The following is a 17,813-nucleotide window of genomic DNA, read 5'->3' as shown; positions in this document are numbered from 1 at the left end:
AGGACCCTAAGTTTGCTTGTCTTTGGTTATAGCTATATCTCTGTAGAAATTAACCGAATTATTAATAAATTGTACCAGGACTTTACGTGCATCAGTCAAAACATTCCTCTGGATAGAGAGGCATTTATAGACACAGAGTTTACCTGGAAAAGTCAGCTGCTCTGACAATGGACCTTAAAAAGGACGTAGTGAAAAAGGACATAGCAAGGGACCTGATGTATATATATGCTTCAATTAACTTATATAAATATATATATATATATATATATATTTATACATGTATCAGGTCTTGTATATATCTGAGGAAATTTGAAAGATACATTAATACAGTGAAAGAGCTCTTGCTTTTTAAAACCACTTGCATAACATTTATCACGGGAACAATAAATTTATGGTAACTAATTGTAACGCACAACTCGTTTTAGCTTTTTTTCATTAAAGCAAAGCAATGTGAAAACCTGTTTAATGATATACTACTCATAAAGTGAAGCATACCAAATGGAATACTTCCCAACTAGAAGAAAAGTGAAATGTTAGATGAAATCACGAAGCTCTACAGAACTATGATTCTATGATTAAAGCCATTTTGTTAAAAATGAAAGTCTCACAGAATCACAGCATGTTTGAGGTTGGAAGGGACCTGTGGAGATCACCTGGTCCAATCCCCCCGCCAAGCACTGTCACCTAGCACTCACTGCACAGGAAACACAGAATGTCTCAAAACATAACATACAAAGAATAAGCTTTTAAAGAAAAACCATGAAGAAATACATGGTGGTATAATGTACTTAATACTTTTCTTAGATACTAAGTTTTACCTCAATTTTTCAGATACTGATCTCCTTAACTTTAGATAATATCAATGCTATGAAATATATATTTGTTTAAACAGGGTCTCTGCTTAAAAACTGTGTCAATAAATTGTTCTAAATAGAGGTCAAAATATTACCTGTACAGTAACTGTGGGATCTGCCCTGCATTAACATCTGTACCATTATTTGATTTCTTGGAACTTTTAAACTGAAAGACAACCCTGAAAAAAAACAACAACAACAAAAGCAATTATTCAAGTAATATTAGATCTCTTCTTCTGCATTAAAAAATACAGAAAAAAAAATACCCATCATCCGTAGTAATAGAGGCCTGTCCGTGAGATCCACAATCACTGCTAGGTCCTGACACTCTTGCCCAGGCTACATACCACCAGCCAGCTTGTAGGAGTACTGGTTCATCAAACATCATTGCATACTTCTCTCTGGAAGAAATAAGTTCAAAAAAAGATATAACTGAATTAGTTTATATATTGATCTTTAACAAATTATACCCTGTTTATAAAAGAAAACAAAATTAATGGGAATTAATTTATTAATCTCAAGTATCTATTTACATTTGACGTTTTAAAATATTTTGTTGAAAAACACTGTAGTAGATTTCACTTTTTCTTTGTTTTAAATTCAGAAATACCTGCAAATGCTTACGTCTAGCATGGTCTTGCATTTTGAAACAATCAGATATGAAATGCAAACATTAAAGAGAGATAAAGTTAATTTAAAATGTACACAAAACTAATTACATTTAATACATATTACTACAAGTAATGTGAGTAAATTTTTTAGTAAGTTACAAGAGTTTACGCATAGATTCTTAGGAGTTACTCATGAACGTTTAAGAAAGCAGTATTATATGCATGGGTCTTGATACTTAAGAATTGAAGGAATCAGTCATGGATTATTTCAATGGTAAATTCTTTCACCTTTCAAAGCATCCTTTTAATATGAGTAGATAAAAAGTAAGTAAGGGAAACATCTTACCTAGCAGCACAATCATATGCTAAGACATCTGTTTCAGCAAGAAGGTCGCCATCAGTCTCATGGTCTCCCCCATCTGGACCCAATTCAAACAACTGGTAGAATAAGAAAAAAGGTAAAAATATGTCTCAGCTGTTACAAACTTCATACCACCACTTTTTCCTGTCTTGTATTCCGGAAACTGTCCAATACTATTCTTTCCCCTTCCCAAAAATAACTGCTAGTTACTGTCACTGAGAGGCAAATTCCCACCTGGAAGTCGGGATTTTGTAATGTCATGAACTATTAAAAAACAGCAATTGACACTGATCTCCCAGCCTTATGCCCAAACATATTCTATTCTTAAGTGGAGAAACTCTGTAAATCTTGCAGACAAGACAAATACAGAGCATCTAAAAAAGGCAAAGTTTGGCTGAATATGAAGGTTTTCTATCTGGAGATATACTCAGCTTATCTGGAAAGGGACAGCTTGACTGTCAATAATATCATAAACAGTTCTTGACTAGGACAAAAGATGTTACCCTTTTCAAAAGAACTTGGGCTTCTTAATCAGTCAAAAATCACTTCTGCAACTCGATCAGCTTGAGAGAGGCCCACAATATGTACCTATGACTTGTGCTGTAAGGCCCTATTTAATATGTAGTTTATCTGTGATAGGACTGGCAAATCTTATTTTGGTCATAAACCAATCTTAGACAACCATTAACAAATGGTCATAAGCTAATCTTAGACAACCAGAAACAAATTGAACAAATAATACAAGACTGCTTTGTCAGGGTTACAATCTTTAGTACTTAAACCTTCGTAATGCTCTTCGGGTTAACTTTCTTTGATTTCCTTAATCATTTGTAATTCTTAGTCACTGTATTAAACTAGAATAAATTGCAACTATTTATTTCAGATCTCCAGTTGTCTTACACAAATGTTAATGCTAACCACATACCATCAATTTCCCTAAAATAAACCATAATAATTAGTAGCCCCATTCATCTGAAAACAGAAAAATAAACTCAATTATCTATTAAATGACAAACATATGACAACAGTAACATATTTCTTATATAAAGATCAAACATAAATCTCCTACAGCTATTATCTTTCCTTTTCAATGTCTTTCAGGGAGTTTTTGAAATCCCTATTAAATGCAAGAACAGAAGGTATTTACCAGAAATGATATCTTATGATCACACTGTTTGCTTGAGCTTTTTTTCCAATTCCAAACCAATTTATTTATTTACATCAGTACAAATGCTCCAGTCCTAATCATCTTTATGCTCAGCACAAAGCAAACACAAGTTGTACATTTGGTGCTATTTCAATTCATTTTCAATTAAAGAATTCCAGCTGAAAAGCCATCCAGAGGTCAGTCTGGGAAAGAAATGGCAGCATCTGTGGGAAGCAACGGTTCAGCTGGTACTAAAGGAATTCCAGCTACTGATAACCTTTTTTTTCCTGTTTTTGAAAGGCAAAGTCCCCCATGTATCCTGACACAGGATGTGTTTCTAACTTGAAGCCCACAACACAAAATTTCTGCAAATTTTCTGAGCTTCATCAAAACGATCACAGAACTACTTTACTCACTCCTGTATCAGCTCCAGGCACCCATAAGATGGCATAGCATTTAGTGAATGTAAGAATGGTCCAATTCTTGACAATTAAGAATAGTAATTCTCAGTTCTTTACTTCATCCACCTTACCTGTGTAAGGTTCATTACTTCTCACTAAGAAGCCTGGTGCCAGTTCTATTACTAATGCTTTTAATATACAGGAAACCACTCATTCACCGAGAAATAAAATTAATTATGTTTGCAGGTGGCATTTCTAAAGTTCTGAATTTGAGACATAAAATTATTTAAAACAAAACCAAATACCTTACCTTTATTTTTGCCGTATATTCACCCCTACCTCCAAAAAGACCAAGACCACCTAACAAAATATCTGTATCAGCACAGAAACGGATAGCTTCTACTGAGTGGGCTGAATAACCCCAGCCACCTCCATGACCTAAAGAGAAAAAAAAAACACAATAATAATAAAAAATACAGTTAATCTACCCTAGTCTTTTATTCCATAAGCTTGACTAATTTATGCTATAAAATTTTACTGTGTACATACTTTCAAATCTGTTAACAACACTATAGTCTTCTTTAGAATAAACTTTCATTACTGCTTGAGTCTCTTCTTCTGTATTTGCTACACCCATTTTTAAGTCCTGCATAGCAGCCAAAGTATCAAGACAACCTAAAAGAAAGCAAAACCAAGAAACACTTAAAATTTCTTACTGTTAATTATGGTCAGTGAAATGGAAATGAATCCTAGTTAAGAAGATCAAAGCAACCTAGCTGCTTTGTCCCTAAACCACATGTAGTCTACTGAGTATCATTTTAATTTTGATTAGGTTATGGGTCACTGCTATAAAATCTAACGGTTTCCTATTGAAGATTGAAGTCATTTAATTGATTCAATTTCCAGAATAACCAAGAAACATGATTTAATCTAATGGTAAATAAATTGCCAGCAACACCCTCATTGTTTGTTGATTTTACTTTTACTTCCCATATTACCACAAAAAAAGAGCTGAAGTAACAAATGAACAATGGGCAGATTTGAGAGCCCTCATACAAGGCTTTATGCTTCATATACATGGTTACCTAAGACACCTTATTCTAACTTGAACACAAAAAATACTGCTCAAGTTAAAATTTATCCTGTCTCTAACACACAGGACAATGAACCCATTACAATCTCTGAGCAAGTAACCTAAAATAATTTCCAAAGCTGTGCTTTGAAGCACTGGACATGTTGGTTATGGCTGGTTTATACAAGAATACTACAAGATTATTTTTCATTTTGGTGTGCTTTTTAGATTACAAAAGGAAATCGTATTACTCTTAGTGGCTGACTATACAAAGCTGCAAGAAGTAATTCTAGTTACAGATACTGAATTAATTTTAAAATTGCACATTTAAGGGTGCTTTTTCTGTTTTTTTTGAGACTGCGAGTTAACTTAAGAGTATTGACTGCAGACTGTCCAAAAAGTTTATCTAGGAAGCTCTCTTACTGTATTCTGCTTACCTCTGCAGGTTCCATCAGAACTCTAAAATCATCTAGCATCATTAAGATGGCTGAAGAAAATTATTCTGATTAAAATTCATGAACGTCAGCCAGATCATAAGTGTTAAGAACAATGGTGAAAAATTAAAAGATTTTAACTAAAAAAAAAGAAGTCAGAAAGCTGTTACATTACAGTTCATTTATACATTAAGTAATGCATCTATTTCATCTAAGCTTCTGACTTATCAACTATAAATGTGTACCTAGAATGTGCAAAGCTGCATGAGATCTGGTGGTTAGAGCTTTGGAACCTGTTGGTAGAGCAAGTTCTGGGCTCAAAATACTACACCGGGATTGCATGTCTGGAGCTGAGGGAAGTCTGGAATCGGCAACTACTGCATTGTAACTCCACAGTTCCCTAGCATTTGGTCGAAACCTAGAGCAAGACAAAACAGAGTGAAAAAAAAGCCCTTTCACCTACTAAAAAAAATACAAAAAACTAACTGATAATTAAATAAGTTATTTAATGTAAAATGTAGATATTCCAGTACAAACTCTTAAAAGTGAACATCGTTACACCAAATACATATAAGCTTTACTAGCTTAACACTAGGCAAATGGAGAGACAACATTCTTATTGTACTTCAAGTCAAACGATCATATTATGGATTTGCATATTGTAGAAAATGTTAGGCACTTTTCAAACCTAATAAATATTAAAATGGTATCATCTATTAAGAAGCATGAATTAAGTAGCAAAGTACTAGACATAATGGCAGATGTGCTCAAGAATGACAAAGATGACAAGTGAAAGTAAAACAGCTACTCACCTTTAAGCAAGTTTAAAAACATCTTGAGAAATCCACATATTTTGTTTGGGCTTTTAGAATATATAACATCCCATTGTGAGTTTTTAAAGGATCATAGAAAATGGCAGCATAAATAAGGGAATACAAAGACTTTCTATACTATAGATCAACATGCACAAAACGAAAATGAATTTTTTGATATCACTATGTAAAAGGAAGAAACAGTTAGAAGATAGAGGCCTATGGTAGTGTTCTGAACAAGAAGAAAATAAATTTTCACTTGGTACACTGTACTAAAAATCCAAAAGGGACTAAGATGGTATAAGTAACTGAGAAGGAAAGTTTTAACTAAAGATATTACAGGACACTATATGTATTCAGGATTTCAACAATTTAGCAATGTCTAAATTTATATACATGCATATATGTAAATAAAGATACATGAAATGATTTAACCACTTCAATTACACTACTAACTTAAAAAATTCACAAAACTGTGAAGAAAATCTTTAAAATTAAAAAGTAAAGAATATCATCTCTGTTTGTACAAAGAAACTGTCCCTTTCATTTAAATAGGCATCAATAAAACTGCCCAGGAATTATAATTAATATACCACATATTTCACTAACAATTGGCATATTCATTAACATCTCTTCTTTAGACTGCTTTAATATATTCTATTAAACAAGTATGGAATATAACACAGAAATAAATCTGCAAACTTCAAGAATCCATTCTTCATAGTTATGTCCTGAAGTTCTAGATTTACTTCTAGTCTCCAAATTTTTGCAAGGCAACAGAACAACACCTGAACCCACATTTACCCATAATATCATCTTTAAGTTACTTTCTTATAACGTGAAACTTGAGTTTGAACTTTGTCAAGCTGAATAACCATTATTGTTTTACGTCAAGTTGAGTGTCATCACCTGCCTTTTTCCACCCTGAAACTTTCTGCTTTCTCATGGCCAGGAATAACTTACAAATTGGGTCTTTCAGTGTGTTTTAATCACGCTGATAATACCACAACCAAAGGCTTTAAGGGATGTGGGTGCTACTCTTCCGTATTTCAAATCTCAGCATAATTTAAGAAAGAACTTATGGTACCTTGAGAATGAAACTCCAGCAATCCTGGGGATGTGCACAATGCAGGACTACAGCCACCCAGGGAATTTTAGAGGTCATAAAGAAATAGGCCTATCAAACATGCATGCTTCAATGTTAAGTGGCTAGTAAGTTCTGAAGTCTCAGTTTTGGATGAAGACATCCAAAGTAGAATGCAAGTAGCCTACGGACACAATGATCTTTTGAAGATATGCTCCTACATGATAGTATCTTTTCCAGATGAACGCTGACTAGCTGGTTCCCTGCTTTATTCTAACTTTTAAGTGATTACTGTGTTTTGACCAAGTCTTCAAAAATAAGTGTAAACACTCACCACTTGCACCCAGATATCAGTTCAACTCTCTGTCCCAAATACTGCCTAATACAGCTATAAAATAACTCTTTAGAGAAGCATTTGATGTTATGATTCTGTTTTGGAACAAAGGTTTATGATCTACACCTGATAAATGACTCAACTGAATGCAACACTCAAAGATAACTGTAACTTGAATGCCTGTACTATGTAAGTATCTTTAGTTTATCCTCTCAAACTGTCAGAGGTGAAAAGAATACCATTATTCTACTCCTTCTCCTATTCAAGTCTTAATCACTAATGCTTGAGAGAGAAAAACAAAGATGAAAGACACAATGTTGTGGAAACTGGAATGTCAAGAAAATTCAAGTAGTCAGTACAATGTTACATAGATGGAGGAAATCCAGGGAAGAATAAAATAGAAAATAAGTAGAATAGACTGGGATTCCCCAAACATCATGAGGTTGGAATGAGAATGATGCAAAAAAGCACAGAAATCCAAAAATTCAGGTAGGAGGAGTTCATTTGGGGCTTACTTGAACAAATCCTCAAAAAAATGCAAAATAAGATGCATGGAAGACTCAGAACTGTTTTTTTGTTTCCTCAGGAAATGAGCATAATCAAATCTCCAGCCTCCCAAAATATTTTTAAAGGATTTCTATACTATGACTTTAAGAGCTATAATCCACACTTGCCTCCAAATAACATCATAGACAGGATCCAGACACACACCAGAACCTTGAAGGTCTTCCTGCTCAGAATCATTGAACGTTTTGCAACTGCCATCTACTTTGTTTATCAGAAGACATTTAAAAGGAGGAGGTTCTGATATTGAGGCTGGTACCAAACCTAGATCAAGGGGGAGAGAAATAAAAAAACAACAAAAAAGACTTTGCTCATTACATGACATATTCTCTGCATGAAGCACTAATGTAGCAGTGAAGAATAGATACCGCTACAGCAAATAATAAACCATAGTAAGATTGCAAAAAATATGAAGTGCAAAAAAAGTTTAGACTTTACCATCTTATTTTTTAATCAAATTACATTTCTAAGGGAGCCATGCTCAGTATAACTACAAAGTTAAAATATCTTAATTCCCTCTATTGACTTTTTCAATTTGTTGCTCCTTTATTGTTTGCATGCCTGAATCCGATTCTTCTCCAATAATTTTGTAAGCATTTAAAATATTCTAGAAGATTTCTTGCCTATTATATGCCTGCTTGCAAATATCTCTGATGTAGCAAGCACATGAGAATTAATGAGAGCTTCATCGATCCGGAGGAAAGTCTGGTCTCCACTTGCTCCAATCCATGTTGCTTTGCGTCCATATTTAGAGCCTATATTAGGCATAGGTGCTGGTTTTGCATTCCAGTAGGGCATGTCCAGAATTGGTCTACCAAGCTGACCTTTCTATAGAGAGAATATAAAATTGGTAATTAACACCAAGTCTCAGAGATAAGCAGGTTACTTACACAGTTAAAGCATAAAAAATAAGTAATCTGGAAGAGAGAGCTTACCACGAAATTACCTTCAGAAAATAACGGCTACTTTAAGTGAAGCACTAGATGTTTAAATAAAGCAAGCTTTTGAGAAATACTCTCCCCTCCTTATTCAGTTACGTTTTTCTTTTTTTTTTTTTTTTAATGGAACTCAAACACTCCATTAGGGAGAACATTCATTTCCACATTCAGAATCAAATATAACAGCATTTATTCTATTTAAATACTCAATATTTGAATAACTTCAGTGCTAAACAAGGAATTAACTGATAGGAACTGATTCAGACAGCCTAAATTAAACTCAGTTCTGAACTTCTATGGACTTTTAGTTGACAGAACAAATACCTCTTAACAGTTCCTTGAAATTGATTAGCACATCAAATTTGAGCTTAAAAGAGTATAAAGTGCCTAAGCAAGCACCCCTGAATATGCTCATTAACATCCTGACCTGAAGATCTAGGGTCTCATTTCCAATCTACAGTGAGCTAACTGAAAGATGGACCTAAGCACATAAGTATCTAGAATCCTAGAATCACAGAATCACAGAATAGTTCGGGTTGGAAGGGACCTTAAAGCTCATCTAGTTCCAAACCCCTGCCATGGGCAGGGACACCTCCCACCAGACCGGGTGCTCAGAGCCCCATCCAGCCTGACCATGAACACTTCCAGGGATGGGGCATCCACAGCTTCTCTGGGCAGCCTGTGCCAGTGCCTCACCACCCTCTGAGTGAAGAATTTCCTCCTGATATCTAATCCAACTCTACCCTTTATTAGTTTAAAATCTAGAAAGAACTGATGCAATAAACCTGCTCAAACTCCATCTACTTCACTCAGGCAAAGAAAATTAATTCAATACCAATGAAGTTAAGGTAATTTATAATTTAAAACGCTAGAAGAGAAGAACTTGCATGTACAGCAAATACATTCTGCCCAGCAGGTTACTTATCTGTCTTTCTACATAACACTAAATATTAGCTACAGGTGAGCCTGAACAGGAACACAGTCAAACTGAGCTTCATGGATAAAGTTCATAAAGCCAAGAATTTAAAAAAAAAAGGGGTGGGGGGAATAAAAAATGCCTAAAATTGCAAATTTGTGGGAAACTCCATAGAACAGAGAATTATAATTCCAATCTCTGCTTCAGTTTCAGAGAGAGCTTATTCACATCTGAGAAGTCACATCATAAAATCCAAATACAGAACTGAGAATATGGACTGGAATTTTGAGATGTCAATTCTACAAATATGTATTTGCTATAGGAAGACAAACCAATATGGCACTCCAAGTATTGCAATACCTCCCTGCAGAAACAAAATTTGCAAGTTTTCTAACACCATGTAGTTTCCCTCACCAATCAACAGTTTCTTTAATTAAAAACATCAAGATTGCTAAAAGAAAAGTTCCACATTGACAACCTCTGAAAATAAAATTACTTCTACACTCCTGAGTTTACCAAACCTGAAGAATAAGTACACACAATACTGTAAGACCATTTCTCAAGCATATTTAATATTTTTTGACATACCAACATCCTTTCAGTATATTCCATACTGAAGCAAAACCACCACTTTTGTTTGGGAGAGACAAATGCAAACGAAGAGACTGATGAGGATAATCTAATTTAGAAGTTTGGTCCAGTCTTTAAAGTTTACATTTGAACTAATTTTGAATGAAGAGAATTCACTATTCACATATGCACCATCAGAAACTTGTTAAAGTTGAACCAAGAAAGAAAAACAATTAAGTTATACTGTACGTATGTAATGCATGTATAATGAATATACATGCACTGACACATACTACTTATATTCTTTTTCCTGCTTATTTACATGTTAAATGAATACACTATTAACTAGTAAGTTAATTTTCAGTAAAGTTTTTCGATATGTATTGATACTAATGTGCATCCCTCTAGGTAGGTGAACTTGTACAGCCCACTTTTTTAAACTATACATATCCATCAGTCTCAATTTCCCCTTACACTTCAGTCATAACTAAAACCATGTTAGCAAATAAGACAAATTGTAACATACCTTTTTATTTTGCAAACTATTTCCTGAAAATCTCAGTATCGAAAAATTTACCTTTTTTGCTTTCATTTCAATTTTTACCTATTTAGAAATTATTTATCAAATTTTTATTTGAAACTCAAACTGTATGCCATAAGAGAATACTTCATACTGTAAACAAGCAAGCTTAGTGAAGACATTTACAAATAATATGCTTGCTCTTGGGCTTGCCTGACTTCATAAGACTCTCAGTGAACTTACAGTCTGATAGTATTAAGACTAGATAAGAGTAAAGACATAGAACAGGTGGTCTAAATATGGCCTCAAAGCCTTTTTTGTTTCTGGGTGATTTATTATTTATTTATTTTAAGAAAAAGACTCAATCAACAGACAGGTTTTAAAATCCTATTTCTCAAAGTGAATTTGGATTTTCAGGGGCTAAGTTTCACTGGAAGTCAATAAAGTTTAAGCCTTTATGCACCCAAGTCACTTTTGACAAAGACTGAAGGTCTAACTCAAAGTCTGAAAAACAACAAATATTAACTAATGTAAGAGCCAGCTGGGGCACAGTTTTAATTAAAAATGGAATTTTCAATTCTAAAATTTCAATCTTCATCTTTTTTTGCATTTTCTGTAAAAAGATACAGATTCCAAAAGGTGACGTATCTGTTGTGTTTGGCAGTACATTGTTTTTAAAACATATAAAAACAATTCTAAACTCTAGTTTTTGTTAAAAGAACATTCTGGGGAAAATACTAACAACAGATTACCCTGGAAAAACTGTAGTGAGGGAGCATTTCAAGGACAAGGCGAAATAAAGCCCTGAAGTCAGGATGAAGGGGGATTAAATGATGTTGAAGTGCTTATTCAGTGAAAATATAAATTGATCCCAATGGACATGGGGGAGTATGTGCCAGGTGGATAGGAAAGAAAAGTACTAGAGTTGTGCTGTGTTATACTGTGTAAGAACAACTTCTGCAATTCATGGCCATTTCTATGGAAGAAAAGGTGACCCAGTTACTTTTCCAGCTAATGCAGGTAATAGAATATCCAATAGATACTTATTTGCAATGGAGCTTGTAACAATAAAGAATTTGAGAAAACTGTTCTACCTCAAAACTGCCAAGAATCTCCGGTACCATGCTTTTCTAAACACAACAATATTAGAGGCCCCATTTTTAAACATGAGACACAGACATGAAAGACATGCAGAATCCATGAGTTGTTCTATGCTTGCAAGTATAAGTAAACAATTTTGAAAGGCCTTTGAGCAATACATTGATTATCAGTATATTCCCGTAAGTAAACATTATTATTTCCTTACTGAGAAACTTCCAAATGTGAAAACCTGGCCATCCGTTAAGAGAATAGCTGTATGGTTGCTTCCAGCAGTAACTTGTGTACTAGGACCTGGTAATGCTTGCACCAAAGTAGGACATCCCCTATATCAAAAATAAATTAATTTTGTATCAATACATGCTTATGCAACATATAACGTATATACTAATATTACTACGATTTCACTAACTGAAATATATTCATTATGTTCACATACTATATGGAACCAGAGTCAAGCAACATCTTACTTATTAAATGAACAGAAGCTTGAAAAACTGTACCAGATATTTAAGTTTTTACCTTCTTGTTATAGAGAACCAGATCAAGTACCTTTTTCAACTAAACTCAGGAATTGCCATGGAATAAAAATGGTTAATTATATTATTGTAGGATTACATTTCTCTTACTGTAGTTACAGTAATATATATGCGTGTGTGTATAGGCATATAAAATATAGAGCAATGAATTGTAGCATTAAAAAAAATCTGTGGTAAGGATGTTGGTTATGTACTTAACAAAATTGTTTGTTTTATGAAATGATCAAAGCCCTATGTGGTTGGTACTCTAGTACAATGACCAGAAGCAATACTGCTGTGGCCCTCCTGAGATAGCTGTCTAGAGAACTATAAAAGAGACGGTCCACCCACCTCCAGCAACTTTCTAATGGAGAATAAGGAATTAAAAACCTGCTCTCCATCAAATTCACAGAATTGAGAAAGAACAATCCTCTCCAAACTGTTTTCCTGAATAAAGATCTGGAAAAGTCTAATATTTGTGCCTCCCAAATATGGACAGGTATAAGAAAATCAATTTACCATTTTAATAAAATAAAGGAAAAAAAATCAGTAGCATGAGCAAGAAGCAAAGAAAGAAAGATTGCAGGAGAGACAAAAAGAAAGAACTGCGAGACACTACAACTAAAATTTTTATATAAATCACAATGAAATGAACAGGATACTGTAAGAACTGTACCAGAATTTGAGTCCTATAATGAATGTCTACCTACACTTCAAAATTATTTTGGACTATGAATTTGATAAACAAGTGACTCCAGAATAACTCCATGTTTGAGAACTCTAACCCTAGGGAATAGCAGCACTATATATACTTGCACACACTTTCAAAAATAAGTTAATCTAATAAAATAAGAACAGATTGTCTTACACTGGAATAAAGAAGTGTCAGCCCATGTTTACATAACAAATCTTTAGCAGCTGATGTAGAAAAAGAGGGGTTACCTGCATGTTCTGCTTTTGGCTACAATGCAGGCAAAAAAGTAGGAAGAAGAAGAGACACTGTATGTTCTAAAGGGAAAGGGTAGGAGGAGGGAAGATGTGGACACATGGAAATGTGGAACAGAGGAATGTAGTATGAAGACAGAATAATGACCTGAAAGAGAGGGAACACACATATAACAGAAATAATTGATTCCTTTATGGAGAAAGTTGCTTGCAGTGGGTGACTGTGGTGGAAGTAGATAGACTGAAGAGCAGTACAGAATTTGGTAGAGGACACAAAACATGACATTCATAAATTTGTAAGTCTTTGTTGGCCTAAAAGCACATGGGTTTGGACACCAGGAAGATAATTTACACACATACAGAGCTAAGTTTGGCAGCAGAAATGATGAAATGTTTACAAAAAGAAGGAACGTTAGAGGGATATTATTCAACCTCAATCATTCAAACCATCAATTTTACAAAAGCTCAAAAAGGTACCGAAGCAGAAAAAAAAAATAAAAAATTAAAAACTACTGTAAAAACATTCCTCTTAGAGTGAAAAATTTTCACAGAAGTGTTTTTGTACAGATGGCCAGAAAGCAGTATTAGCCTCTAATCTCACCACTATGATGTCTACTCTGACAAATAAATAAAACAATTTACATTAAAAAAAAAAAAAACACATCTTACTCCATCTATCAGCTATATTATCTGACTGTTGAGTATGATATTTGCTTAGTAACAGCAGAGCAAAAGCGGACAAGCAACTAAAGTAGACAGATGTAGCATGTTATACTTGTCTATAGCCCTTTTATTAAGATCACCCAATTTTGGAATGGCTAACTATAGCATATCTACTGTGGAAATGAATAGGAATAAAGACACTTAACCACATCAAAAAATACAGTAAAATTGCATAAGAGTAATATTTTTTGCTTCATAAAACTAAGAGGAATTTGGAAAAATACAATAAACAGAGTAGACTGATTTATATGGAATTTAAAACCCGTGATACAATTACTTTCCTATCCACTGAAACTCAACATAGAAAACGGCAATGTAGACACTTAAAAATCTAAGAGACCCTTTGGGCAAAGTTTTGACAAGCGCTCTTTCTGCATTTGAGAAGTATTCTTCTCAGAAAGAGTTGAAGGACACTGTGTCAAAATCACAGTTTCTCGGGCTTCTGAATATGACACAGGCACTTGACAGAGATCAATCACAGAAGACCAAGCTCAGCTATACAAACAGCAACCTGAGATCCCTCGGGAAAACTTAAGATTGCTGAATGAAAAGCAGCAGATACACATGCATCAGCTAACTCAGGATCCTGCAAAAAGTCCAGATACAATTTAGGCTACCCCCAGTGAAACCTTCCTCTGTTCTGAAGGGTAAGCATTTCTGGCAGCAGATGTGATGTGATCTTTGACAAGACATCCCACAATAGGTGTCTGAATGATAGCTGTCCATGGCAGATGCCCAGCCCATAGCTGGCTGGCAGGTGCACAACATTTCACATGGGGCTGCTGACCGTGGTGCTGTAAAATCAGGTTCACCGTGGGCTATTTGTTACTGTGTACTGTGTCAACGGAAAACTTCTGTAAATTGCAGGCAGAGATGGACAGTATAGGGGTTAAAAAAAATAAACAAAGTGGAGATCTTTAGATTTTAGATGTAAATGGAAGCTTGGTGAAAAGATTTAAGTACGACCTGCAGTCCACTACTGAAGTAAAATAATTGGACAATGCACCTAGAAATAGTCTTACGGGACACGTTTTGTTGTAGAGATAATAGAGTAGTCTTTACCCTTTGTCTTCTCATAGAACATCTCTGACTGTCCATGGAAGGTATGCTCAAGTATTTCTTCCATGTCATTGTTGACCCTTCGGAAGCAAAGATACATCAGGTTTGTTCTACTTCAGTGGTTCCATTTTTGGAGCTTGACTGCCACATTATGTGCTTGCTAAAGAAGTGCTGAAAGCAACAGTAGGTACAAGAAATGCAAGCAAACTTTGAACAGTAACAGAAAGATCCGGAAGTTTTAAGTCACACTTTCTTGAGAGAAGCATCACCAAGGAACAGTTCCTTGCTTATGCGAACACAAGATGCACAATTTTTAACCAATACTAGATACCACAAAGTGTTTCTTGCTTCCACTGAGTTTCTATCCACCCGTTCAGCATCTAGTTTGAAGAGCAGGGGATGTCAAATCCTTCACGTAGCAAATATCTCATCAACATCTACTGCTGTGGATTTTACAACAGAAAGCCTATGCAGACTAGTTTAATGGCTGCAGCATACTGATATGGAAAAAATGGTCTCCCAGGAACCAGATCACTTGCTTCTGTATGTTGTCCATCTGTGAGTGACTGAAGTCTTTGCTGAAGAAAAAACATCATCATCCTGTGCATATTGCTTGTTCCTCCACAACATTTCAGCTCTGTTAATGGTTTATTGAGAATCACGTCATCCTGTTCATCTGCTGGTTTGTTTGCTTGTGAACACAGAAAATAGTCTGAAGTCTTTTTAGGGCATGTAACATGCCTTATTCTTTCTGGAGTAGTACAAAGAATTTGTGGTGCTTATCACTGTCTAAACGAGGAGTCCAGAATCCCCTTAATTAGGGAATACGACATGTCTAGACAGTTGTGCAGAATTCAAAATAGCTAAGCATTTTCAAGACTCACTTTACAGTGAAAGACAGAAGTCTCTGAAAGGATCACTTGCTGCCCAGAAACTTCAATCATTACATCATCTGGTAATGAAGATGGCTCCCTCAGATGAAAATGAGAGTTGCTGCATTTGTCCTGTCGGTTCTTGATTTCAGGGGCCACCATGTATTAGCTAGGCTGCCTAAACAGTATCTCCTCTTTTTTTTTTTTTCCCCCTCTCCTGGAAACACAGAAGATCATCAGTTCCTGGATTCAGAAGACGATGGTCTTCCTGAGGTCAATACAGGCAATGTGACACACTGCATGACTGACATACCACTGACCTGGCTGGAGCTGGCCATCTCAGCACCACTGCGTCCCAACTGAGGTGGAACTCTGCATAAGGATTCCCTGTTTCCTTCTCTGAGTCCCTTACTGTGAGGACAGAGGAGTGATCTCTACTTAAAGCTGGAAAAAGAAGTACATCAATGAGGAAATCATCATCTGAATGATGGTGCTAAACAGCAATATAGTACTACAGCCAGTTCTCATGCACAGGACATATTCCAAATTTCTTCAAGGCTTTTTTCAGACACTGTCTAGGATCTTTTGTAGAATGATACAAAGGTCAGTGCCAAGCTGCTCCTCAGCTTCTAGGCCTCGTCAGGCACTATCTTTTGACACAGGATGTTTCACATTCTCTTCTAGGATTTCATTTGGAACTACATTTGGTCTCCATCCAGTTTCTGTCTAAATAAGCAACAGATGCGGCGTTTACTGCCTGGAATTCTGACAAATAGTGCAGATAGCCCTGATGCCTTAAAAAAAACCCCAAGCAATTTGATTTAAGTTGGAAATGGGAGACAGTAAGTTACCAGTACAAATGCCACTGCTTTTTGTATCTCTTCAGTCTTTAAAAGAACAACTAGCCTTATCCTAGGAGTGACTTGAATTGCCTGCTAAAGCAGTTGCAGCTTCAAGTATCCATGAATTTCCAGGAACGAAAAAGACTACTTATCTGTGATGTGGCCCTATTATAGGCAGAAACAGGGACAGCATTCACCAGTCCAATGCAGGCTGAGTAAGTGTAACAGTTCAGAGACTACAATTCGGCACAGCAGCCAATGCAAAGTAATGTTTCTTGTAAACTCTCATTCTTCCTTCCCTCTCTCCCTTTGTTTAGTGAATGCAATGAAAGATTTAAGAAGAAGATGATTTCTTCAGAAACTTGACAAAAGAGATTATTTGGAAGCCTTGAAAGAGATTAGGAGGATAGATGTTCAAGCAATTTTCATCTCACTGTTACAAAAGAAAGAACTGAAGACAGGTCACGGATGCTCCCTCTACATGCCTTTTATATAAAGATATTGGGCATTACTGGACATACACAAAGCCTCAATAATCCCTACTATTAAAAATCACATCGTACACATATATGGTATATGGGCATACCCAAAGAACACTATTGTATTTCCTTTTACTGCAAGACATTGATTGTCTACTTCAATAAGCAGATGAGATACTAAGAGAGAGATTCAGCTTCCCATTAGAGACACCTGTATTTAGTTGTCTGTACTCTCACTGTAGTCAATGGAGATCAAGGCAATATATTTTACAGAGCTACTCAACATATCTAAATTAGGTAAGTGGCAGCTGGTTAGTCAAATAGTTCTCCAGACTCTGTTGACTTCTCTATTTCTACTGACCACAAAAAGCATGTCACTCTCATGCTGACCTGTAAAGTAAGTGCCTACAACGTGCAGCTGAGACTCACCTAGTGATTTAATTTTGGAAACTAATTAAAAACAAAGAGTCAAAAGCAAGCTACTGCCAGTAACATAACAGAAATAGGTTAATCTCAGTTTATAACCTCATAGTATTTTAATTATTGCATATGCAATATTTTCCAGAAATAATGATACCTTAAGGAGATTTCAATGTCATTCGCTTATATGTGGACAGAGAAATAAAGAGACAGAAGCATTTACGACCCAATTATCAAAG

General features: G+C 35.3%; 1 protein-coding gene across 21 annotated transcripts in view; it reads right to left on the bottom strand.

The window, feature by feature from the left end:
- MYCBP2 (MYC binding protein 2) overlaps positions 1-17,813 on the bottom strand; it is a 196,025-nt gene that overhangs the window by 100,738 nt on the left and 77,474 nt on the right. For 20 of the 21 annotated variants that reach the window (XM_040539587.1, XM_040539595.1, XM_040539597.1 and 17 more), the window contains 9 exons: positions 11,925-12,042; positions 8,298-8,502; positions 7,785-7,938; positions 5,126-5,298; positions 3,924-4,049; positions 3,685-3,812; positions 1,812-1,903; positions 1,121-1,255; positions 950-1,033 (listed from right to left, as the gene is read on the bottom strand). In XM_040539587.1, coding sequence (XP_040395521.1) covers positions 950-1,033; positions 1,121-1,255; positions 1,812-1,903; positions 3,685-3,812; positions 3,924-4,049; positions 5,126-5,298; positions 7,785-7,938; positions 8,298-8,502; positions 11,925-12,042 — 1,215 coding nt within the window. Of the gene's footprint in view, positions 1-949; positions 1,034-1,120; positions 1,256-1,811; positions 1,904-3,684; positions 3,813-3,923; positions 4,050-5,125; positions 5,299-7,784; positions 7,939-8,297; positions 8,503-11,924; positions 12,043-16,153; positions 16,278-17,813 lie in introns of all 21 variants that reach the window. The other variant, XM_040539758.1, reaches the window with a different exon arrangement.

This window comes from Cygnus olor, chromosome 1 (genome assembly GCF_009769625.2).
Source record: "Cygnus olor isolate bCygOlo1 chromosome 1, bCygOlo1.pri.v2, whole genome shotgun sequence".
NCBI lineage: Eukaryota > Metazoa > Chordata > Aves > Anseriformes > Anatidae > Cygnus > Cygnus olor.
This window is presented reverse-complemented; position numbering and strand designations above follow the sequence as displayed.